This window comes from Carassius gibelio, chromosome A2 (genome assembly GCF_023724105.1).
Source record: "Carassius gibelio isolate Cgi1373 ecotype wild population from Czech Republic chromosome A2, carGib1.2-hapl.c, whole genome shotgun sequence".
Classification (NCBI taxonomy): Eukaryota; Metazoa; Chordata; class Actinopteri; order Cypriniformes; family Cyprinidae; genus Carassius; species Carassius gibelio.
In genome coordinates this window covers 24,094,629-24,122,487 of record NC_068372.1, presented here as the reverse complement: position 1 = coordinate 24,122,487, position 27,859 = coordinate 24,094,629, and the positions used below count along the sequence as shown (strand labels likewise).

The window sequence follows — 27,859 nt, the reverse complement described above, 5'->3', positions numbered from 1 at the left end:
GAGAACAGAGTTCAGTCAAACGAAACGTCTCCAGGCAGCATGGCACAGCCACAGCCGCAATTATGTCTTTTCTGTTTGCATGTTTGTAATTGCTTCTTTTATTTAGGAGCCCTTGAGGTCCTCTGGAGAATCATAAATTGTGTAATTACGGGCAGTGAATGGAAATCCAGAACATTTTGCCGTCTTCTAGTCTGATCTCTCCCAAGTATCTACAGTCTTTCAACTCTTAGCCCTGAAGCCTTCTGAAGTGTTTTATTCTCCTTTGCGACTGGATGCCTCTGAAAACTGAAGCACGTTGAGTAAAAAAAAATTGTTTTGTTTTGTTCCAATAATTGCATTATTCAAGATATTTTCCCGCTTTGCTGCTGTTTTCACACGCTGTTGTCTGTGTTTGGGACTATTTCAGTTTGTGGGGGGAGGATTTTTTATTAACTGAACTATTTGTAAGTGTCAGAGGCTGGTTTGACTGACAGTGCTGTTCGATTGCACAGTTGGCCAGAGATTACTCCATTCCACAGTGGGTGTGGCTGAGGGAAATTGATCAAGCCCCCAGTGCCTGTTCCTGTATTCTGCCTCATGGCAGGTGGAAATGGGCTTTGGATGGAATGCAGACTTCTGGAAATAGGATTGGATTGGGAGTGAACGGAGGTTTGGAAATTCGCATTTCACTGGCAATGCACTCATCCCCACTTTTCAAACTGGAATTGACCTCATTGATCTAAAATGCTCTGGATTTGCGGTTGATTGGGAGAAAAATATATTTTGAAGTCAATTTTTATTTGAAATGAGGTTACAACAATAGCTCACCTGGAAATTAGCTCTTTCATTACTTACCCATATCTAAAACTTTTTCATCATTATCATTGATTTTTTTTATTATTTTTTTTACCTTAACATTTTGCTCATGTCCTTTATTTTCATTAGACAAGCAGTTGGAACTTGGAACTGTTTTCCAAGATATATAATATGATAAGATGGGTGAAATATGACCCCTCGACCTTCAGTTCTTCTCTCGATCAATATTTGCACTATTTTTTATATCTTCTTTTAATTTGAACCTTAAAATGTATATGATTTAGTAAGTCAAAAGAGCTTTGAGGTTAATTGATCTAATTTTGATTTTGATTTTAATTGATGTTTAGAACTTTAGATTTATAATTCACATGAAAGCTTAATATATAATCTTTCAATTGATGCATGGTTTATTAGGATCTGACAATATTTGTCCGAAATACAAATATTTGAAAATCTGGGGGTGCAAAAATATACAAATATTGAGAAAAGTTCTTAGCAATGCATATAACTAATCAATTTTTTTTTTCAAAAAAAAAAAAAAATCTAAAAAGTTTTGATATATTTATAATAGGACATTTACAAAATATCTTCATCTTTACTTAATATCCTAATGATTTTTGGCATAAATCAAAAATCAAAAATTTTGACCCATACAATGTTTTTCTATTGCTAAAAATATGCAGTTTCGGCCCAGAACTGGCCCACATCTAGCCCACGTGAAATCAATGTGGGCCAAATGTGGGACAGATCTGGGCCGAAACTGCTTGCTATATGGGTCCATGCAGAGAATACATATGTACACAAACTTTTTGATCATTCTTTGTTCAGTGGACTGGTAATTTAGGGATATATAATCTTTCAGACATTTTTCACATGCTGAGATGCATTTTTCCACTTCAGCTCTAGCTTCATGTACTATCAGAAAGGAAACCAGAATGTATGCTGTATGTTCTATAATGTATCAGATCAAATCCTCAGTGCTGAATTGAAGTTAATGTAGCGGTGCAGTTATTTTCTTTGCTGTGAGGTGTTTGAGACAGCCCTCCGTCATCATCTTTCATCTCCATCCATGAGTATACTCATCTCTGCACTTCTGCTCTTCCAACATACCAGATCATCTTTTCCTCCAATCACTCATCATTACAGTACTAGACTTCTAGAAGCGTGGGACTCATGCATTCCCTCTCTGGCTTGTTCTCCACTGAGCTAAATCCTTTAATTGCAGTTGGGCTTTTTGCCCTGCTAAAAATATTCACAAAGCTAGTTTGAGGAATTTTATTTTGGAAATAAACTATTTTTGTGACAAACTCTGTAGCTGTAGCTAAGATGACAGAGCATCAGCAACACCTACGGTATGTCATGGTACTGAAAACATTTATACCTTAAAAATGCATTTTTATCAAAGGGCATATGCCAAATACATTAGTTTAATGCAACATTAATGCAAACAAATGATAAAGGGAATTCTTCATACATGTGTTGTGTACTCATCTCATCTCAAGGTTAGGTATGGGGTAGGATTAGATTAAAAACTTAAATTAACATTAAAATATAAAGTGTCACACAGGGAATTTTGGGAATGTAATTTTTATTTATTAAGATGACTGTTACATTTTTACTTCCAAATGCTATACATTTAACAGTGTTTTACTGTAAAATTACAAAAATTGTCGCAACTATTACAGTTTTTCATTGCACTGTAGTAAGAGAAATTACCATTAACCAATTAGCAAGTTTTTACTGTAGCATTTTCACAGTTTTTCCTCATTAAAATGTAAATGGCTACAGACCTCTCTATATCCCAGTTAGCTTCCACATAAACTCAGCTTACCTCTTGGGGTTGTATTCAGTGTCGGATTTTCATGTCCCTAAATGTCTATTATAAAATACTATACTTTACATGTTGATATACTTTAAGTTACTCAGATAGCCTCTTTCTAAGCGGCTCTTAGCCAGAATAAGTTGAAATGAGTACCAGACTTTGAGACTGCAATATAAGTGGATCAGAGCGGTGTCTGTGTGTGGTAGTTCATCATTGGCAAAAAAGCCCATCAGCAAGTAAATCTAGATTTCCCTGAGCTCACACAATAGCATCATTCACCATAATCTTTTCCTTAATATCTCTCTTCCAGTGCTCAGAAAGGGCATTCTGCGATCTAACGTGTGCAAGATGTGGCACAATGTTTCTGGAACACACCACGAAAAAGACAAAACCAACGCTCATTTTTCACCCCACAATCAACTGCAACCAGCAGAAACTGCACACCAAAAAGCAGCACATCTGCAGAGGGTTAGAGAAAATCCAGACCTCCACTGAGAAATATCTTGTACGATCCACCAACTCCCCACAAAAGCCGAAAATAATGCTCTTTTTGGAAGAGGAAAGTCAACCAAATGTTATTGAGCGGTTCAATATAACACTCACAATGTGAACACTGGCGACCTGCCTGATGCTGGTGGAAAGCAAGGACAGCCATCAAAACATGTAGGGTAGATGGTGACAGCTCTCCCCTTTCTTCTCTTTTTCTTTCTCTGGCATGGCAGAATGCAACGGGCGCATTCTTTCCTACATGGGTCAATAGTATTGAGCTCACTCTGGTGCGCTGATCAAAGCAGACGTGATACGGCCCATGCATATAATACAATTTTCACTTTTTAAATTAGGAACTTTGATAGCTAATTAAAATTTGAGACCGGAAGTGCTTTTATGAATTAAAATTCCATGAAAAAACGAATGACTTGGAATGAAAACAAGCACAGGAAGAGGCAGCAAGAGCGTCAACCATGGTATCTCAAAAACTGCTTTTAGTGTACGAGCCAAGGTCAAATGCTTTAAAGACTTCCTGATTGAAATAAGTGTGGTTGTAGATTGAGAGCTGCAGATTCATCAGTACACAATCAGAGGAGCAGTTAGACTTTTTTGTGAGTTATGCTGGTAGGACGGTTTTCTAGCAGGCTGATAGACGGGCATCTGTTCCTACAGGCTCCAATTAATATCTGCCGTCTGTGAAGTTAAATCTCTTCCGTCAAATGCTACAGCTGATCGTGCGTGAAAATTCTGATGGATGTGTGGAGTCCCGATATTTGTATTCCATAAAATGTTCTTTTTTGCTCCTTTTTTTAAACTGCTTTGAATAAAAAGGTCTACTAAATGCATACAGTACATGTAAATGTAATGATACCAATATTAGACATTATAAAAAATATATAGTTCCAAGTTCTGGAGGTTGAATGGTCAGTTACAGCCCTGTCATATTCCTACTACTGTATGTAGTAACAACTTTGTTCACCGTATCACTGATTTAACCACAAGACAACACCACCATTCAAGCACTAAGATTTTACTTTGGGGCCATAATATGAAAACTAAAAAAAAAGTTCAGGAGCTACAGGAAAGCCTCTGTTGATAATGCAAATTGTTCATCGTGTCCTATTGAGGATTGTCAATTTTAATAAAGCAGCTTACAAGGGTCTTACTGTACAAATCTTCAAAAACACCATTCACAAAGGCATCTCTGAACTTGTCTACAACAGCCATGACATTGTTGTTTGCAAGTAAGCCGTTCCTATAGATGTGTTTTGCTGAAGTGGATTAGGATGACGGCCGGACTAATCTAGTTAAACGAAGTTCTCACACACTTCCTGTGGCTCATCTTCTACCACAGTCAAACAATAGCTCAGTGAGGAGCCAGATCATATTAAACACAGAGGACTGCGCGCAATCACATGTTCCCCCAGTATTTCAATAAGTGAGTCAAACCAGCAGTTTTTTTTCTCACTGAGCAACAAATATGATTTGGTCTACAGAGGAAGTGAAATAAAAAATAAACGGATACAATTATTATTTTTATGAAAAACAACATCTGTTCAGACAGCATTAGCTGTCTAGGTTCAACATGTAAAACGCTGTCAGCTAAGACATGAGCTAACAAGACAAGAGAACTAGCATACTAGATTTCCTTTAGGATTTAGTACGGATGATGGTGTGCGACCTCTTGCTATTCATTGTCATGTGAGGATGGCACTTCTTGTACTCTGAACATTTTGTTTTTGTCTTAATAAAAGTATAGGCCGGACGCGTTGGGAGCTAATGCTTAATGTCACCGCTAATCAATCAGGATTACATGAGGCACACCTATGAGACATAAGTAATTCGATATATTTGCGCATTTATCTAACTGTATTTCATTTTCAGGTTGGATTGGAGTGGCTTTGAATATGAAATATGTGCCCAAGCTTAATGTATGAAGTGCTTCCCAGTTAAACAAATCCAAGAGAGAGCGCAGTAGGAACGGATGGGTTCCCGGACAGCCGCGCCATCCAGTCACGTGACCCAGATTGAATCCTCTTCAATCTCTCTTTGTCATGTTCACCATATTAAGCAATCATTTGACATTAGTAAGCAGGGCAGAAAGGATGACCGGCTGTCATTTAAGATGGCTTGATGGATCACCCCGTGATAATGTGTCATTTTACAAAACCACAAATTAGCCCCAAGTCCATATATTAGCAGATGCGAACAATCCACCACCGTAGGACTTATTGATTCATTTTAAAATACATATTGACATCATTTGAAAAGGTTATATGGTGAGGCGAAGAAGCCTCGAAAGGCCAAAACATGATGGATGGGGTTGTCGGGCATGTGCACAAACTCGTACTGCACAGAGATTCTGAGCTCTGAACAAATGCAGAAACAAACAAAGCGAACAAATTCACTTTTACTCGCTCTCTGTGTAACACACGCACACACGGTAGCGAGTCCCGTGAGTGTTTAGTCTAATTACCCCGCTCAGTCATGCTGTCAGACAGGGGCTTAGGTGTCTCTTAATGTGAGTGTAGAAGGCATTAAAAGAACACAGGAGCCTGAGCCTGGATGGTGCGATATAGATCCACTCAGATCTCCGGAGGCTTTGGACAGCAGTGTTTGAAAACCCTGCCCCTTGTAAAAATGGACCTGAATGATCGCCCCACACACACTTAACAAGCTCACAATCACATGCAAAATAAACATTGACAATACTTTTTTTTTTTTTTTTTGCTTAACAAGACTTCCCACCTTTGTGATTTGTCTACTCTATAAACACTCCATGTTTTATTATTGTGTAATGGGAACACAAAAGACCATGTAATACTCATTAAATGGAGAAGCTACTTTAATTTTTTCTGTTGGCAAATGAAAACTGTTATATATGATTTGTGTACTGTTTGAACATCTGTAACGCAATATGATTTGTTTGAAAAACTGTCCGCAAGGTTCATCTGCTGATTGTATTATTGTGGCCCAACAGGCTGCCCAGAAATCTGTCCGACTGCCATTCTAATGATGGCTGAAAAATGACTGTGTGCTCCATGATGTGTGTGTGTGTGCTGTATAATGCACAGCGAGACAAAGGAGAGAAAGAGAGAGTGGGGATTGGTTGTAATGGCCATAACATAGAGTGAGAAGAGAGGCAGGAGTCTTTTTAAAAGCTGACCTCCTCTGACCCAGTTTCTCTCTTCGGAGAATATGACATCCATCTCTGGCACAGCGCACAGGTCAAAAATGCCCTGTTTTCCTTAACAAAAATCATAAATACAAATTTGAATAAATTTGAATTGAAAAATAAAAACTAAAAGTTTAAAGTGTAGTTTTTTCAAAGTATTATAGTATATATATATATATATATATATATATATATATATATATATATATATATATATATATATATATATATATATATATCTTTTTATTGACATAAATGTGTATATATTTAATTTATATCTATTTGGTTTCAAGAAAACAACAAATAAACATTATTTTAGTTTTTCTGCTTCAAAATATGTTAAATTCAATGTGTTTCTTGCCATTTCTTTGCAATTGTGAAATTTACAAGCAAATTCCTAGTAAAAATTGTTTCAACACCATTTTTCTGTGTGTATGATAAAGAACCATAAGTGCAATTCAAAGAAGGAAAAGAGATGCCAAAGCTTCCAGTGAGAAATTAAAAATATTAGCATTTATTACAGCGACATGAAGAATCTCAATGCGTACACCCTTTTTTTGCGAGCTCATAGAAACCTGCAGTGTGTGGAGAGATGGGCACATAGCTTACAAAAAAGGATCAGCTCAAACACATGTACAGAGCCGGGGCAGAACAAAAGACAACAACTCGATAGACAATTTATAAGCAAGATTCATCTATCATCTTCTATTATATTAACAACATTCCACATCCTGGCACTAACACTGTTCAGTCACAAAATCACCTGTTTTGATTCATTTGGTGAGCAGATATATAAAATTCTTTACATAGCTGTATTTGCAAAACTGGAAAGTTTATGTTGCAGTAGTAAAAAGTGGAGCTTATGTTTTATTAATGGTCATTCATTTCGCTATTATCGTCACCATCACTATCATCGTTATCATGTTTTTATTATTTCAATGCAATTTTCTGCAGCCAATTTCGCAACATCAGCATATTGCCTCCCAAGACAGAGTTGAATGGATTTCATTTTGGATTGAAAAATGAGCATAAAAATGGATGAGTTTCTGGCCTTCTGCAATTATTTTACATACTGAAATCTCAGATTTAGTGTATAAGGTTCATTAACCTATACATTAAAAAAAATCAATTAATCTAAATGCATAATCACTTGTTTAAGAAAGACCTTTTTTTCTCTTTCTCATTAAAATATGCATGGGGAAAAATTAAAGAAAAGTGCAATAGTAGAGGTCCTTGCATTTTTCAGTATGATTTATATTTTTGATTGATGATTTGTATTGTTGTCTATGCCGTTTTAATTAGGGGAACTAAATACGTCACCATTTTAAACATGGCTTGAGATGTAATTTTCACCTTTTATGAAAAGTATCCAGTTAAACATATTCTAATAACAGATGACGATGGATTTTCCTTAAAAATTGACGAAAGGAACTGTGGTTATGTGTGCTTAGGTAAACCCACACAGAATCTATGATATTAAATTCGATTATGATTCCATTCTGATTAAAGATATTTTAGCACATTCAAATCCTTTCAGCAAGATTCCACAGATTTGCCCACAAAAGCAGTGCAGGAAATGTGGAAGGAAAACCCCGAGATTCCAAGCAAGTCTTGTGATTAGTTACAGTGTTGTGCTGAAGCATTGAAACAATCAATGAAATAAAAGGAATCAAAATATGAAATGACGTCAGGGAATCGTGATTTGAAGTATGATTATCTCTCATTTCCATCTGTTCCTGTAATTATGTCTCATATATATTTAAATAAAACAGGTAGACTTCTACTTTACAGAACAACCTTACCATTACAAAAATATACAGTGCAGCAAATCAGTCTCATTAAGGTTAGCATGAGAAATTTAGTTCGGCCCCATAGAGTCATGAAAACCTCTCCTTCCCTATACCACATGCACCTGTGCAGATCGAACACGTTTCCACAAACAGCAGACTAAAACAGTGGTAAACGCGTCGAGCCTGGCTTTAACATCAAGGTCCAGCTTCTCAGTGATGCAATGATAAATACTATATACATTATACTTCATGATATCCTTTCTAAGGGGAGGATGAGAAAAAGAGAGAGAACTGCACAGTTAATAAGGCATCTAAAGTCAAGCAGCTAGGGGCACCACTTGAAAAACGAGTGAAAAACGTCAGTCACTGTCACCTGTCAATCAAAGATGAAGCTTAGGATCCATGCTACATTCCAGAGATGAGTTATTATCGCACATCGGCAAACGACGGTGATAACGCCACCACACAGCCACTTCCTCCTCTTCATACTAAATAAAAGTACATCATTACAAACATTTTAGTTTTTTGTGTTTTTCTTCCTTTTCTTTTTTTAAAATCAACACTGTACATTTTATACACTATAGTACAAAAGTCGTCACGCACAACGAGTGTAAACGTAAAAACGATGCAAACGTGGTGCACGACATAATGACATTTTGAAGTTGTCTTTGCTTGATCTGATGTGCACAAACTTTGCAGTGGTACAACACGTTGGCATATCTGTGTGGCGAATGGACATAAATGACATTTCTAATTTATTTAAGACATCCGGAAGTGTGTTTGAGAAGTCAGACGGTTTCTTATTCGAATGCTTGCACTGTTTGCATAAGCGACACGGCGACGAGTGGAGCGCTATTATTCCTCAGCTTATCTTGTTGTCCCGTGCACGGCATGGCCTTAGACGTCTCTTTTGTCGTTGCAGATGTTTCCAGCCATCTTTGCAGGTGGAACGCAAACCTCTGTTGCCTTTCCGTCTGAATACTGGATGCTGCGACCTGAATCCATCTGTGCTCAAATGCTGCCTCAATTATGACAAAATAAATATAATCTAAACATCATCTGATGTGGCTTATAATTGATGTAAGAGGACATACTGATATCCCAAACATTGGTATGAGAAAAAGAAACAACAACCCTCCTTTTAAAAACAACAGTCTGACCTCTGATATGTAAAACGCCAAGTATGACACAAATGTTGAAACTGTAAACACATTCTCCCTAATGTATTATTGTCTCATTTTTGTTTCTCTGTCGTGTTTAATAACCATACTTCATATCTGATTTGCCGTGGCCTTGTCAAGCGGTTGTAGATCAGTCTCTGTGTTTCTCTCGGCCTGTAGGAAGCTCGGACGTGCATGGACGGAAGCCAGAGCGCTGACAAAAGGGTTGAATGTGGAAACTGTACGGTGAAGCTGCTGATATGGACTGTGGTAGTAGTAACTCTCTCAGTCTGTACGCTCTCAGGCGGTGGAGAAAGCTTGTTATACTTGCACATGAGTACCCTGTGCGTGCAAACTCTGGACGGCCGAGAGAATCTTCTTTTGGTGCCCAGCCAGAGTCACACCCATCTTGCTTAACTCACTGAGGAAGAGAAAAAAAAACAGGTTCAGGAAATAATTTAATATTAGATTCCGTTTTTTCATTTTTGGTTATAGATTAAATAGTCTACTAGCCAAAATGTGAGTGCAGTGTTTGCATAAAATTACACTGCACATACACTAGGGTGGTATACAGTAATTGTATTTATATAGGTAAACAAACTTACCACAAGCTGATGTACAGTATGGAATCTAGAGAAACGTAGCCCACGCTGGCGAAGTTGTCTTTATACTGACCCATATTGATGGCGTCCAGCCATTCATCCACCGTACTCACACTGAACTCAGGGGTCGTGGGGTCTTCCCTGGAAAGAAAATTTAATTGCTAAAACATTGAGAACAGAGGTGGAAACCTGGTCTTGCATTATAAATTGCCTTTAGAGTTAAGGCTTTGGCTTCGGGCCTACAGTTAATAAATATCTAATCAAACTGTCACTTGTTTCTCAATTTATGATAAGTTTAATGATAGCAGTTTCTTCTGAGAGCAGATAGCTTAAGCAATTTCACGAGGAGAGGATAAAAGTTAAAAAGTTGCAGTTGAGGTTAAAACCTATTGTGATGCCTTTCTGTTCTTCATCACGGACTGGTTAGGTTCAGACTGCTGAGTGACAGCAGCGTTTGAGTGAAAACCAGGGGTCAATTCAATCTCAGACCTGGGATGTATTTAGCACCCTCGTTCTTCTGTCCTCTTTGGACACAGAGGGATGAATGACTGGCAGGTTGGGCTGTAATCAGAGAGACTGTGATGGGCTTGAGGAAGTGGATATCTCATGAAGGGCTCTGAGTCACTGGCTTTACAGCTGTAATGTGAACTCTGCCTCTCCGTCTCCAGCGCTCCTGATAAACCGCAGGTGGAGGGACAGTCTGTGCCCCGTCTCATGTCAGGTTTTACAATGGAGGTTCAGACTATCTACAGTATACAACTGTCTTTTTACAAAGCTGCCAGATGGATGTCTGCTAGAAAAGGATCGGTGACACTATCTTTGCTTATAGTAGACAATATGGAGTTCATCTGCTTGTTGTTTGATATAAAAATAAAGATTTTAGAGTTCATGAGCAGACACAAGAAAAGCTTGGATTTGAGCTGTTAGGGATTTGTTTTTGTGGCTTTTAAATTCTGTCCATCTTTTTAAAAGAGACAATTGGTTTAAAGTGGTGTTATCCTTTATGTTTCTGTCACTTTATCATTTAGCATTTCACACTTGAAATTGTTAATCCTAAATTAACAATCTTAGGTTATCTTGATTCTTGTTTTACACTAATAATACTATTTGTACACACTGTACATGAGGAAACCCTTGGGGTAGTTTTCAGCTTTACATATTTAGCAAAGAGCGTGTGACCTGTTTGAGTGTCTTTTCAACAATTCAACATGTTTGCCATCACTATTTAACATAACCTCTCTCAGACACTCAAATTAATTTAAATAATAATGTGTTTTTATCCCATTAGTACTTTTCTGAATACATCTAACAACGTATAGTTTAAGTGTAGGTTTTAAGTAATAAACTGCCAATGGGGTAAGAAAAATAAATAATTTGAGACATTCCCTGAAAATGAGCATTAATATTTCATGTAATTGTCTTCTTCCCTAAATTAACTTGCCTTTAATTTATCTTGTTTTAAGGATGTTTACATACACTACCAGATTTTATTTTATTATAAAAAAAAAATTTGCTCACCAAGGCTATGTTTATTTGCTCAAAAATACAGCAACAAATGTAATATTGTGAAATATTAACACAATTAAAAATAACTTTTCCATTTTAATATATTATTTATTCCTATGATGGCAAAGCTGAATTTCTAGCATCATTACTCCAGTTTTCAGAGTCACATGATCCTTCAGAAATCATTCTAATATGCTGATTTGCTGCTCAAGAAATTCAGTGTTAAAAAAAAGTACTGCTTAGTATTTTTTTGTTGAAACACAATACCTTATTTTTCCACAATAGAAAGTTCAAAAGAACCTAATTCGTCTCAAACAGAAATCTTTTGCAACATTCCAAATGTCAAATTTAATGCATCCTTGCTGAACAGAAGTGTTTTAAGTAATTTATTTAATAAAAAGTTATTCAAATAAATAAATTAAAATTGTGCTTACCACAAACGTTTGAATACTAGTATATATTAACTTCTCTTTAATTTATCCCGTATCAAGGATGTTCAGATATTTGTCCAGGAAAGCAGGACTTCACATTATTCATTGCAGTGTGAGCATTACCTAAACCTGGCCTTAATGCAGGGTTAAAAACAGTGTAGAAAGCTTATGTATCCACAGATATCAGCTGAATTTGAATGAAGTGAGGGTTCATATGAGGTTCTCACCAGACTGAGCTGTTGACGAGCTCTTTCAGACTGTTGGGGTTGCGGATCAGTTTGTCAAGGGTGTTGACGATCTGGCCGAATTTGGGCCGTTCGCTTCTGCTCTTCTCCCAGCAGTCCAACATCAGCTGGTGGAGGACTACGGGACAGTCCATCGGAGCAGGCAGCCTGTAACCCTCATCTATAGCTTTAATCACCTGCAAGACATACACATGCATCAAAATAATGGACAATGTACAAAGTAAAAAAAAAAGTCCCTTTTTTATCACTTGAACACAATGTTAATGGTCTAATATCAAGCTCCTGGTATGTTATTATAGTACTTTTAATGGTATATTCATACAAGTAACATACATTTTACATGAATATACCAGACTATAACTCAATGGTTCGAAACATCTCCTATATGACTATAATTCATTGCTCATGTTCTCTGCCACTTCCTGTTCTTAAATCAAAGGAGCTGTTTCCTTTTAGACAGGAAACATTCTTACATTCATTTCTTAGTTGTAGAGGGAGCCTAGATCTAAATCATTATCTGCGGTGCCCTGAAGGTCTTCAAGATTTCTTTGACATTTCCTCTGATGGTAATAAAGGAGAAGTCAGACAGCGTTAGAATAATACAGCAGCGAGGGATGAAGTGTGTTTAACTGGCTTGTATTAAAGACAGGAGCTGCTGGACAGCTCTCGTTTATGAGGCTCCTAAAAAGCACTGTTTCTATAGAGACAACAGAGCAGGAAGATGTTACTCTCTGAAAGTTTGCAAGGACACTGCTCGGAGATTCTCCCCCCCGGAGATTTCAGCAGAAATTATATAAGTGAAGATATTAGATATTAGTGGAGCAGATTTCAATTTAAACAATACGCATGAGATCACGTGTGTTTCCAGTTTCTCAAGGACACTTACGTCTTGATTAGACATCTCCCAATAAGGCCGCTCTCCGTATGAGATCACCTCCCACATCACGATGCCGTAACTCCAAATGTCACTTGCTGAGGTGAACTTCCTGTACGCTATAGCCTCAGGGGCCGTCCATCGAATGGGAATTTTTCCACCCTAAAATAAAATAATATTTTTTTTTACTCCAGGCAATTTTGTGTCCGATGGATTTTTATTTTATTTTTAAACTGATTTAATTGCTTTTTCTTTTTGTTAAAGTATATGCAGGTCGCTAAAAACCCTTTGTAGATTGTATTGTTCTACCCCATACCCAGATTTTCAATCTATGAATTATAACCAGTTAAAACTATGATCATCTAAACAAAGAGTGAAACTATTCTAATATTTATTTTGTGGAAAAAATAAATAAATCTAGCATTTTCAATACTTTTAAAACAATACAGTCATCCCACATGTTTGTGCTATCATTCACAAGTTATTAAAAATGTGTGTATTTGAAACACATGATATAAAGAAAACACAGAAAACATCTTTATTGTGCATCATATCTATTTAAGCTGTAACTAAGTGTGAAAATACACATACACATTGTTTAAAAGTTTGGGGTCAGTAAGATTAATTTCTTTTGGAAGACATTTATATTTTTATTAAGCAAGGATACATTTAATTGATCAATATTTGTTCTTTGTTGAAAAAAAAAAAAAAAAAAAAAAAAAAACCTCTCCACTGTGGGACATTGTTAGTAGACTGATGGAATTAATTAGAGAAAGTGTGTTTCAATAGAGTTTATTTTCTCAAAGTGAAACAAACACCCATAAACAAACAGCAAGAATAGAGACAATATTTGTCTTTTCCTATTCCAGCACTATGGCAGGGTCTGTATTTTCCTAAATGTCTTTTAAATAGCTGCAGTGGTTTGTAGTTAATCTCTACAGTCAAAGTCAAACAGAAGACAAACTGGCTGTACTCTGTATAGACATACGTGACGAGAATGCAAAACAACGGCAGCGGGGCCCATGGGGTAAAATCATATAAAGAGAATTTCAAAAAGCGATCTTAACAATTATTTTTTTTTATTATATAAAGTCATGGCACATAAACGGCTGCTTCGCGTGGCTGGGAGGTTTCTGTCTCTTCATGATTTCAGCACTTAAAGCAACGGGGCAAAGGGCACTGAATGTCAGAGCCACTTATATTTTAAGAGTTCCTCCCTGTGAGAAACACACATTTTGCCTTAGATATGCACACCCGGACGTCAAAAGGCAATCTGCAGGGGTCTGTTCAGGGTTGTACTAGTACTTTTCTCCCCTGTTTGCATGTGACAACAGATTCGCCTGCTGAGTCCATGCTTTGTCCACCCGAGTGGACACCGACAGCTACACACACACATATGCCCCTTTCTTGCCCTTGGCCTTCATACGCATCCACAGGGTGCTCACCAATTACTGAGCTGAGAAGGAGAGAGAGGAACGAGTGTAGGGGGTTTGGAGGCGGCTGTCCTGTCAGAAACGGATGTAATTAATACATGCTGGCTTCACAGAGAAACTGACCCCTGAGAAAGCCAACTCGCTTCTCAAACATCCCTCATGTCTCTTTCTCTCTGTGCCTCTTCCCACAGTCAAACACTTTAAAAGACATGAGAGACATTTTCGAGGAGATCAGAGACATTTCAATCTGAGTTCATATGGAATGAGTCAGATTTACTGTATTAGCAAAAGTATTAGCTTCCTTCATTCCCTGTTTCTGTCAAATTGATGACGACTCACTCTAGGATTGCTTAAAACCTTGATGGGGGAAAGGTTCTTTACCCGTGTGGTGTACGCAGCTTCAGGGTCATCCTCTAGCACTCTGGAAAGGCCGAAATCAGACACTTTGCACACCAGGTTGCTGTTCACCAGGATGTTGCGTGCCGCCAGGTCACGGTGGACGTAGCTCATGTCAGACAGATACTTCATTCCTGAAGCGATTCCACGCATCATCCCCACCAGCTGAATGACCGTGAACTGCCCATCATGTTTCTGTAAGAGAAAGAAAAGGCATCTGTTATTTTCAATAGATTGCACAGGTGGTGTTCAACTAAAAAATAAAAGATGAAAAAACTTTTTTTTTCTGCCAGTTTGATATACAGTACAGAGGCAAACTTATGTAGGCTGATAACAATTTACAAAAAGGTTCAATTTGTTAAAGGGTAAGTTCACCCAAAAATGAAAATTAGGCTGTGTTTTTCTCACCCCCGAGGCATCCTAGACTATCTTCTTTCAGACAATCTCAGTCAAGAGTTATTTTAAAAATTGTCTTTGATCTTTCAAGCAGTTTCATGGCACTCAATGGGTATTGCATTCCTTAAATGTAATAATCACTTTAATCTAGCTTGTGCTCACTGTTGTAAAACTGAAGCAGTTTCATTAAAAAATTATTAATCATATCCAAAATAAAAGTTTTTTGTTTGCATAATATATTTGTGCGTACTTAACTATGTATATATAAATACACACACATGCATGAATATATTAAAAAAAATATTTACATGTATTTACATGCATATATGTATATTCATATAATTCCTATTATTCATAAATATATTTAATATATAAACATAACATATTTTTCCTAAATATATACTTGCATATGTATTTATACATAATAAATATACACAGTATGCACACAGTATGTTCTGTAAACAAAAACTTTTATTTTGAATGCAATTAATATTTTTTTACAGCACTATTATATATATATATATATATATATATATATATATATATATATATATATATATATATATATATATATATATATATACAAAAATGTTCTATATTTTTAGTTCATAATATCTGATATTAAAAGGTTATTTCACCCACAAATTTTATTTTGGCTGCGTTTCAATTATGTTTTAATAAATTACATTAGCTAAATCTGAATATTTTCTGTTAAAAATTTACATTAATTAGAAAATAGTTCAAATTAAATTATTATATGTATATATCTTTAGTATTATATATATATTGTAGTTGGTATGTAAATTTGCTATGTAATATTTTAAGATTTTTTTTGTGTTCAGATTTTTATAATACATTATTCAGCATTCATGCATTTTTCAAACACTCCATTTTCACAGTTTCAATGGTTCTGCCCTGAGTTCTGATTCATTATGTAAAAGACTCTGATCTCTGGTTTTACAGCTCTCTCCATGTTTGCTCAAATGTTTACAGGCCTTATGATTTAATGTAAAATCGTCTGTATTTGGTACTTCTGTTAGATAAACAAAAGAGCCCGGACATCCATTTGCAATGAGCAATTAGCCCAGTGTCTTAATCTCCATATCTGGGCAGTACACTAATCTTGTTAAAACCCCCACTTTTGCCCCTCTGAGCAATATCAATCTGAAACATGTGCTCGTGTAGTATTTCATGCATCATAATGTGGGTAAGTTAATTATGTTGTGTTTTGTGAAATGTGGCTGCTGATTTATCGTCTGGCTGGATTAACTGGTTGTTATCAATCAAGTATCAGAAGCCACACTACTTACAGGAAGAGCAGAGCGAGACAGAAATAGAGACAGAGAAAAATCATTTGTTTTTGTACTAGTAAGTGACGCTTAACTGATCTGTCCTTTAATTAAAAACATGTAGCTGGGTGGCCGACCTATGAGCTATTAGCCATAAAACTGACCCCATAATTATATTAGTTTTTTATGTGGGCTAAGGGGGTATTTATTGGATTCATTATGTACCCTGCAGAATGATCGAACGTCTCAGACAGGCCCTTTTTTAGGGGTGGGGGTGTTAGATTTAATTTACATTTTCTTAAAGTGTAGGCAATTAAAAAGAGTCCCGACTTAAAGGAAAATGTATCTGTGCTGCGTGTAATAAAACTTTGTGGCCTGATCCGCTGGGCGACAAAGGCGACAATAAATTAGTGAGGATTGCGACATTATAGCAGCTTGGCGGAGAGAGAGCAACTTTATTATAAATCTTCTAAATCTAATAAATCAAGTTCATTTATTCCCTTCTTGTCTCTATACAAGACACATTTGCAACACGTTCCCTTGAACACACTCTCCAGTTAAATTATTCAATGCTAAAACAAACATAACACCACAAACATATTTTTGGAAATATTCTGTTGACCTAGAGAAAATATTTAACTAAAAATAAGTATATAAAAAAACTGTTTTGAAACCAACTAAAAAATACAGAATTTTCAGGAAAGTATTGCAAATTCGCAAAGGACAGTTGTAAATTATAACCTTGGCACGGTTGCTGTACAACAGACAGGATGTGAGGACAGTGAGCAGCTGAATCGCACTTTCTGCACCAGGCATCCATTCCATGCTTAATTTCCCTGCAGTAATAGACTTTCAGGGAGGTATCCGTGGCTTATACCCTTGAGCGATGCTCGTTTATTGGCTGTAGGTAATTAAATGTAAGGCAGCATCTTAAATGGCATGCGAACATCAGTGTGGACTTGTGCCACAGGCGTTTTGCCTTCCTCACCTTCAGGAAAGTATCCAACGATCCATTCTCCATGTACTCTGTTATAATCATCACGGGCTTGCCTGTAGATATAAAGAAAAAAAAAAGGAGACAAAAACACAAGATTTACCATCAGCCTAGATGGAAGGGGAAAAAAAAAAAAACATAAAAATGTCCTAACAGATTGATGATTCTACACAAATCCACAAAGAGATAAATCATGGTAATGGTGTCATTAATCCTTTATAGCTAAGATGCTGAAACACAGGAATGGAGGAACAAAAAGAAGAGGCTAAACCCCGGCCACACTCCCAGCCACTATCCCGGGCAGCCCCATTATTCAACATGACAGACCTTCATCAGATCCTTCCACCATCAAAGACAGCAGTTAATTAACCCTGGCCAATCCACTGAGAACCAATTAGAGAGCTTTGTTGCCATGATGGGCGGGCAGGACAGTCTGTGGAACCAATGGGAGGGCACAGCACCCGATGTGATGGGTGGCAGGTAGCGAGAGGAAGATTTAAAATGTAATGTCTAAAAGTGCACTTAGTTTGCCTTACAAATGACTCTAGAACCCAAACTGAGAAAACAAAGTATTAGTCGCTTGAGCACACCACATCTGCCCTCTCACTACAACCATGATCAAGTCAGATAAGTATTAATCTACTGATTAATCTAAGAAACTCACACATGTAAACATTAGTTTTCTTCACATGTAAGGTCATTATCTTTCAACAATTACAAAACTTAAAGCATTAGAAGTACATTTCTGACAGAAGGGCCAAAAACTTAGCAGTCTCATTTTAGCCAAATGCTAATATAGCATAGTCCATATCCTTTGCAAAAAAAGTTGACATACATTTCATTAGTTTTTTTGTTTTTTTGTTTTTTTTGCACTCAATATTTGTTGTTGGTGATTTGTATTTTGGTTAGATAATCATGCTAGCTTAGCAGTTTGCTAATGCCAAACTGTATAGAGCACAACAGGCGGGTTCTGGAAGTAAAAATCTCATTCATTTTCTCAATTGGCGAATAGATTTTTAGCAATATCCCATGAAACTGAGCAACAAGGTTATTAATTGATTGCTTTTGATGAAGCTTCTAGTCCACATTATTTCAACTTTCTTTCTTTCTTTTTTTTTTTATTTTTTTTAAATAACTGTGTTCAAAAACAAATTTCCTGGTGAAAAACTACATTACCCATGATTCTGCATGATTCCCCCACACTTTCAAACTACATGTACATTTTTTGTTTCTATATGTGCAATTAACATCTTTAAATCAACAATTTTGTATTTATGTATAATTTTTCATTTGAATAAGACTTTTTTAAGTGATTGTAGATCTTTTCCTACACCGTACCTTTGCTCCTAATGTAGATAATTGGCAACAATGCAGAAACTGGGTTTTGAAAGATAATTTTAGTCTTACAAACACACTATAGCCATATGTTATACTTTACTACTGCTGCCACCAATCTACCGCAGGACATCATATGCAAACCGATATCTGAAATATAGTGACGGAGTGAAATAAACAGAAAAATGTTCCAGTGCTTTGTTGAGTCTCGGTTGACAAGCTCTGTCATATCCCGCTCAATCCTCTGACCTAAATACATCACTCGCAGGTCACCGAGAGTTTAACAATTTAGCAACCCTTGCTTCATTTGACAGATTGATTTGACGGAACAAATCCAAATGTGACCACTGGGGTAAGATTTCCATGTCAAATGTGCCAGTTGATTAGTCGGAGCATATGATTCTGGTGGTGTACACCATGTTTGCCCTTGTTAAAGGGGCATATCAGTGTGTGTATGATCCTACGCCAAACATAAGTAGGTCTCCAGAGCGGAGGCTTATAGGTTCATGTACAGACATTGAATGCTAAGCGGGCTTCCAGTGCCTCAGATAACAGGAAACAGCCCATCATGTTAACAACCAGAGAGATGTAGTGTTCATGATAAACATTCACCTTTAAGCAAATTAAATGCAAATAAACACTATTGAAAATAGTCAATTTCATAAAAGGGTCTAAATGATCTTCTTTCTTGATAATTGTACACCTGCAAAACAAATGTTAGAATTGCACAACATCATTTATGCTGTCTGCAATTTTCAAAATCTCATTCAAATGTAAGTATATGAAGGACCTATATTTTTTTCTGGTTCTGCACACAATTTTAAGATTTCATATACATATATGTGTGCATGTTGAAATGCATAACAATGTTCAAAGAAGCAATACAAATTGTATTTTTAGAAATTATGTTCCAATAAATAAATAAATAATCAGTACATTTCCGGTTTCTTTTATAGCAACAGTAACCAAAGGAGGTGGAGCTTAGCAAAGGGCAATAAACTCAGCTATTTTATGACATGCAAAACATTTTTATTTTGTGCTATTTATACAGTACACATATTAATTATTCATAATTACTTTTTTAGATTTTCATTTTTATTTTAAATAAATATTTAAATAACTAAAAAAAAAAAGGCATTGGTTCCTTCTCCCAAAAATATGAGCACTCATAATGTGTGTCAGTGTATCAGTGTTTATTAATGCTCAGTTGTGGGCTCTTTCTCTCAGGGACATGTAAACACCAGCCATGTCAGTGATGATAAATGACTTGCATTCCGGACATTTCCACTCTGGAATACAGAGATATGTGCTCGAGTTATGGGACGTGAGGTCAATGTGTGTATATAAATGTATATATGTATCTATGAGTTTGTGAAAACCAGGTTTGACCACCCCCCTTGGAGCATCACCACGGCAATAGTCTGGTTATACATCACCTAAAATTAAATCACTATCTCACCAAGTCAAAGGCCTTCCATGACACCCCCAAACCCAATCCCAATGTCTAATCTGAAAAAAAGAGAGGAAAAAAATGCAATTCCTTTTATTTTTTTGGAGGCAGACTAATGTAGCTGTCAGATACTGAAAGAGAAAGAGGGGGAATGTACAGCGGTGCACTGTGATCTGGGAATGAAACAGCTATGGATGGCTATCTGATGTCACTATGTGTGTGTGTGTTTGTGTGACTGCTTTATCAGAAAGTGAGTTGAAACGGCGACTGGCATTGATCCTGAAAGAGCGGGTGGTCAAGGCAGTGGAGCCGATCAGCGAAGCTTACGGCAGCCTCCCGGGGCCCTGACCTAAGAGAAACACCCTATGGCTAAGCCCAGTGAGAGAAAACATGAGCTGAAAACACTGTGAGGGCAGACGTGAGGATTAAACAGGATCACGTACATGCCTATATCAAATCAACTCTCATGTGGGTGTCCTCCAGAACGGAATTGGTTTCAAAAGCTGGAATTGACAAAGGAAAATAATTTCATGCTGAACACTTGACTGAATGTTGTCTTCAAACTCATAACAAAACAGATCTGGTAAACATTTTTGAAAGGTCATCTAGTGTTGATTTTATATGTGGGTTCAAGTGTTAAAAAAACGTCAGCCATGATTACAGCAGGATTACGTTTAAGTAATAAAACACTCCTTATCATGAGCTATTATTATACTCTGGCAACCAGTGTTAATTTCGTTGACTAAATATTTTCGGCATTATTTTCGTCACGAATATATTTTCGTGGACGAAAACGAAACGAACACTAAAAAAGAAGGCACTGATGGAGACTAAAACTATGACTAAATTGATTGACATTATCGTCAACGAATAAAGGACGAGACGAAAATAGACTGTGACGAAAATCAAATCAGCAGACGGGAGAGATGCGAGGAATGAACAAAAGAACCGGCAAAACGGAACAGGCGAGACTGCATGAGAGAAGAGAACCAATCCGAGCCTGACTTATTGAGACGTGAAGCAAAGGTTTTCAGTTTTTAAATGAGCTCCCGGGAAGTCGGCATTCGAAGAGGTGATGTCTAAAAGAGCGACAAAATGTCCACAGCTCACTTCACGTTTGACGACGAACAAAACAAAACAAAGTGTAAAGCACGCGGAGCGCTCATTCGTGGGAACACAACCAATTTGAAAAGACATTTACAGACGAGCCACCTGGAAATTTTCTCAAATGTAATTTCACAATGATGTTCTTTTGTTTATTGAGCTAACCAAAATTGGAAGACTGCAGTGCGTAGATGTTGTAGCATTAAATATTACGAACTGAAAAGTACTGTAAAATAGCCCCTTCTTCAAGTTAGATGAGCGCACAATACTAATACGTAATATTATGATACATACATTTGATTAATACTAATGTTTAGTATATTTTATAATGTTCCACTTGTTGACAATATCACAAATATTTCTATATTAGTCATGTGAAACGTGAATGTTCACATCCTATCATTATACATACTAATCTAGCAATATTTTAGTATTTAAAACATACAATATTGCTAGACAAATGAATACCTTATAAAATCTTGTTACTTTTTTTATCCATCCAACTTATTAAATATTTACTTTAAATGTATGCACTTATTGTTCAGCTCAGCTGTAAGCTTTAAGGTCCTGGACCTAACTTTATTTTTCTTTTATTGATGGTCAATTGGCAGCTAGTTATTGTTTACATTATCATGAAAGTGTTTGTTGCTGCATAAAAGCTTTTTAATCGAAATAAAGACACAGTTGTGTTGAAATAAAGTTGAATTTGTGTTTTATATATTTTAGTTAAGTTTGTTTCCTCTACAAGCTGTAAAAATTGTCTAGTAAATCTGTTATTGATTTTAGTCTTATTTTAGTTGACTAAAATACCAAGCAATTTTAGTCGACTAAAATAAGACTAAAATTAAAACAAATCAGATGACTAAAACTTGACTAAAACTAAAAAGAATTATAGTCAAAAGACTAAGACTAAAACTAAATTAAAATTTCGTGTCAAAATTAACACTGCTGGCAACTTCAAAATGTTTTTTTTTTAAATATCCAGTCTAATTCAAGAATTATAAAGTGATCATCTGGACATCTGCTGTAGCAATTTTTCCTGCTGATATACCAAAGAAGTTACAGCCCACACAAGCAGCTCCATCCGGTGCAGACTGTGTGTTCCCTATATCAAAAGCACACAATGAAGCTCATTGAGGGCTTCCTGCATTAGCATCGTGTGTCTTGTGAACAGAGGGTAGGCATATCTCTGTGATTTCACCCTCAAAACCTGGTACCACTTTTTGCTTTGTTTTTACAAGGAGACAAATATGCTTAACCCTTCGTGAACTCTGCGTGGCTGGAGTAACAGTGGTCTACTATGAGCTCTGCATGTGGGAGTAAATTAACAGTTAATGTCACTGGTGGCTTACTAAGTGTGGCCTCAGGTACAGAGCTTCAACAGAGGGATAGGTTATGCTGTAGATTTACATACTGAAAAGATAAAAAGAAAATAAAAAAACATAAGGGTAACACTAAATATGGTTCAGACAGGCAGGTTTACAAATCATTCTTCAGAAGACAATGCAATTCTCTGGCACAATATGAAGGAACTGTCCTTATTGATATTTTACAAGTGTTTTCCTTTTATTTTGAATTATGCATTAAAAGAAATGTCCATAAACATTACAGATTTTTTTCTTACAGTGATAAGAAAAAATGAGATCAGATATATGATGCTGTTATGCGTTAAAAAGAAACTCTGAGAAATAACAGTGAGAAATAACAGAACTTATAAAATGTTTTTATTATTATTATTATTATTATTATTACATACTTTAAAACTATAAAAATGATAATATTTCAACATTGATAATAATTAGGGCCGGGACTTTAACGCGTTAATTATGATTAATTAATTACAGAAAAAAAATTTCCCGCATCTTTAATAACTTATTTTTGCACCGCGGAACGTTTCTCACTGGATGAGTTTCGGCAGCACATCGAGCCTCAAGTATCACCTCAACGCAAAACAGCTAGCAGCTAGCGTGGACTTTACACTTTATGTTGAACTATGTATTATTTTGTTGGTGCAACTGGCACTTGATATTGAACTCTTTATTGTTTTGGCCAAGGTCAAAAAGTGTTGGACCTCTGAAGCAACAGAGAGAGGTTTTCAATGTTCTGAATGTACTTGACAGTATTGTGTTTTTCTTAAAAAAAAACAGTTTACAGAAGGTTCCAGCACCTATAAGCTACCTGAATTTCTGAAATATACTATTTCTAAATTGTTTCTAAATATGCTATTGCTACAGTTAATGGCAAAAATTGCACTGGTCTGCTAGACTTGGTTGAACAAAAACAAACAATATTTTGTTACTTAAGCTTATGTATTCAGTCATTATTCAATTGTATACTATAAATCCATGTGAAAAAAAATTACTTCTCACTGTTCTCAGGTCAAATATTTATATGCGATTAAAATGCGATTAATTTCGATTAATTAATTACAAAGCCTTTGATTAATTAGATTAATTTTTTTTATCGAGTCCCGGCCCTAATAATAATAAGAAATGTTTCTTGAGCACCAAATCAACATATTAGGATGATTTTTGAAGAATGTGACCCCAAAAAAAAATAATAAATGACATTTTTAGAAAAAAAAGATTATTTAAAATTGTAACAATTTCTTATAATTTTATTGTTTTTAATCTATTTTTATCAAATAAATGCAGCCTTGGTAAGCATGAGAGACTTTATTCGAAACACTAAAAAATCTTGCCCAATTATTTATCCATACATTGGCAGAATTATTTTGCCAACTCTGATCCTTTGCTGCCTTTGTTGCCAAAAATTATGAATCATTTATGATGTTGTATTGTGTTTGCTTTGGATGAAAGTGTCTGATAAATGCATACATGTAATGTAATGCAACCGCGACTATAAAAGTACAGAAATAAAGATTAAGCTGTCATTGTCTCTGGTGAAAATAACAGCATGGATCCAGGTCTGCTTGTGTTATAATATCTAGGACAGAGACTTAAAAACCATATCCACTTAAATAAAGCTGTCACAGCATGCTGCTGTCAAAGGCATTTTGCACAGAATCTCTTGAACCCTATACGCACTTTCCGTGGAAAATCGCTGGATAAATCTATTCCCCAGAGGAGTCCCTCTGACCTACATGTTTGTATAGCACGTTCGAAAAAAGGAATACCTGAAACAAACTCAAGTAATCAATATCACATAACACCTCATCTGTGTAAAGCAACACCCATGCAATTTAGTTCTAACTGGTATTGTAGAGTAATCATTAAAGGAAACAGAGCTTTGATACAGGCAATTTGACATTTAGAGTGCATTTACATTATAAAAATGCTTTGTGACATCACCAGAGCCTGTACATTTGGCCTGTATTCGTCCTATCAGGACCCTGGACGTGACTGCCCTTAACAAGCTCAAATCAGGCAAGCAGATTGGCCCATTCTCAATTCTGGCTCATCCATAGAGTGAGAACCCCTATTGCAAATAGAGTATTGATTTTACCCCCCACATTAAAGCAGTTTATTTCAGCAGCAGTTATCACGGTAAAAGCAGAACTCATATGTCCATATATTCAGCTTTGATATCCAATAAACTAACTAATAGCATTAAATAGATATTGGTCAGGTTGATGACCTGATGGTCCACTTTGCTACGATTATGAACAAAAGGAGCTGTACTTCAACTTTACAGTCTTATTGATTTTCCAAATGGTGTTTTAACTAAATGAAACATGAGTTGATTTCCAAGTCATCGCTTTTGGCAAGAATCACACAGAGACCCAGTGTCGCAACCCTTAATCTACCCACAAGAGTTTCCGTAATACTTTAAACTTTCATTGTTCCCTTAACAAAGGAGCGTTGGTTTTAATGAATGCTTTCTCGAAATAGCAACCACTTCGTTAAAGAGGAAAAACCTTTGCGGTGGTAAGGGCGCGATGAGAGGAGATGATAGCCTCCTCCAAATTGAATGCTTCCAGATTAGGCGATTGTTGGCACATAAAGGAGGAAACGAGAGATATGGAGAGATGTGAACTTTTCTCACAAATGAAGAGATAGCAATTAAAAGGGCTATTTCCAAAGCATTTTTTTTGTCACACCAGACCTACTATCTACATAACAATGGAAGCAATCAAAGTGAGAGGGAGAGTTTGGAACATTATTCTGATAAAGCACTGTTGATTGGAGCTCTGTTCTGGATTTGTTGATCACTGAGACCACAAGCAAAAATACTATAAAAACAACATTTTGAAAAGTGTACATTATTTTAAAAACGCCCTGAAGGATAGCATTGGGAATTCGATTTATTCAAAGAACCAGTTAACCACTTGGTGTTCATCACTAAGAACTGTGCCAGTGTTTACAAATGGATTTCTATGACTTATTCCATTAATTTTGCAGTTGTTCAGGATTACTGGATATTTTAATAAAAATGAGTTTATAAAGACTGCAAACACAAAAAGCAATGAACACCAATAAAATATATAAGTCCATTCATCCCTGCAAATTCACTGATATTACCAGTTTTTAACATTCACTGATATTTGCACATTTTTCATAACTTTTGGAATGCAGCTGTGTTAAATACAGACTAGATTACCAGCACTTTGCAAATCAGTTTGTCTAAAAAATATAAAAGAATCTGTTCAAAAGAATGACCGTTTATGAATTATACAGCTTATCAAACGTACAATAATAGACAGCGACACACCACCCGTCATATTTAGGATTTTAAGTATCCCAAAGGATGTTTTTTTTTCAATCACAAAGGTCTAAATTTTAATGCTGGGAGCTGTTAGAAATGGATGTTCTGAATAACAGTTTGGAGTGAAAGGTTAGAGAGCTGTCCCTGATGTTACCTTGCCCTCTCCTCAGCCACTGACCTGCTGAGCAGTGATCTGTGAAATTGCCTCTCTGCTGTCCTACGTGTGACTATTCACAACCCCCAAGGCTAGAATACATGCAACCATATGGATAGTGACATGACTATCACTTTACCCTTTCAGAATCTGTAAGGTGCTTAGTGCATGAGAGAAATGAAATCTAATATATATATATACTAAACTGCTAAAAATGACAAAAATTAATTTACATTAAAAAGAGAATGAAAAAAAATAGGTAAAAAAATATTAATAATCTCAATGTTTTTCAAAGTTAAAATAACACTATTCTGCTCAGATGTTTACTAATTTTAGAATCTGCAAGATGATTGTCATTAAACAAATGGTTTTAGTTTTAATTTTAGTAACTATAATTACACTGGAGCAAAATTGTACATTTATAACCCCTCATGTTTTTATTTTATTTTTTCGACCAATGTCAGATATGTCCTCTCTTCCCCTAAACTCTCTTTCACCACGTCAAAAGTGGGCTTATTTTAGATTGCAACAGAGGACTGGTCTGGTCAGAGTGCAGCCCAATGTTGAATGTATCACTCTCACTTAAACTGCTACTGTGTTCTTCCAAAGAATTTGCATTCTTTAAGAGATACTGTACTGAGCTTTAACCCTGAGCCCCTGATATTTGCTCAGAACATAAATACACCGCTTATAACTGAAGGACAGGCAATTAGGCAGTGTTTGCCTTTTCAAAATGAAAAGCAAACCTGATTTACGGAGAAAATAGTTCTGTAAACTACACAAACCAATGCGAACAAAAGGTCAAAATTAGCATTCCACATTAGAGAGAACAGAGCGAGAAATGTCGAGACGTCGCTGTTCATATGTGCGCTGCTGAATATTTATGACACTTAAAACACATCCAATTAACTATTTAAATTATTAATATTCATGCAGTCATAAATATGCATACTTATATTGTTGTGCTCTATAGGTAGTGCGAAGCCGCAGACGTTTGTTCAGTCATAATGACGCTCAAAAGAAAGGGTTATTGTTTGGCATCTGGTGAAGCTAAAGTTCTCCAATAAGCTCTCCCCATTACCGATGAGATAATGAGAATCTGAAAGATTTTTTACACACATAACACAGTTTAAGTCTTTCTGTGTATGCGATTAAGATCCAATTTAGACAACGCCATCAAGCCCACCCACATATTAGTGGAAAACAGCAGGAAAACCTACACAAACAAATATATGTCCTTCAAGTTTTTACAAATTTATTTTGCTTGTAAGAATGCTAAAATGGTCTAGTTTACTTAAAGGGGGGGGGGGGGGGGGGTGAAATGCTATTTCATGCAAACAGAGTTTTTTACACTGTTAAAGAGTTGGATTCCCATGCTAAACATGGACAAAGTTTCAAAACAAGTTTCGGAAAGTTTTTTTCGAGTATGGCTCTGTGTGACGTTAGATGGAGCGGAATTTCCTTATATGGGTTCTAAGGGCACTTCTGCCGGAAGAGCGCACGCTCCCGTATAGCAGAGCACTGAGAGCACAACAGACATTCACTGATCAGAGCGAGAGCGTCCCGAAATGTCACAAAAAAAGTGTGTTTAAAAAAAAAACAGCATTAAGGGACCAGTGGATGGAGTTTATTTTTACAGAGCATCAACGGAGTTGTGCAAGTGTTTTTGTTTGTTCCCTGCATTTCGAAGATGCTTGTTTTACAAACAAGGCCCAGTTTGACGCTGGATTTGCACATCGTTTATTTCTTAAGGA

General features: G+C 36.2%; 1 protein-coding gene across 1 annotated transcript in view; it reads right to left on the bottom strand.

Moving 5' to 3' along the window:
* Positions 1-6,775: 6,775 nt before the first annotated feature.
* The window catches only part of LOC127934007 (ephrin type-A receptor 3-like), a 108,644-nt gene continuing 87,560 nt past the window's right edge, over positions 6,776-27,859 (bottom strand). The window contains exons 12-17 of the mRNA XM_052531174.1: positions 17,392-17,453; positions 14,704-14,913; positions 12,902-13,051; positions 11,998-12,191; positions 9,837-9,974; positions 6,776-9,652 (exon numbers count right to left, since the gene is read on the bottom strand). Coding sequence (XP_052387134.1) covers positions 9,553-9,652; positions 9,837-9,974; positions 11,998-12,191; positions 12,902-13,051; positions 14,704-14,913; positions 17,392-17,453 — 854 coding nt within the window. The 3' untranslated portion in view covers positions 6,776-9,552. The remainder of the gene's footprint in view (positions 9,653-9,836; positions 9,975-11,997; positions 12,192-12,901; positions 13,052-14,703; positions 14,914-17,391; positions 17,454-27,859) is intronic.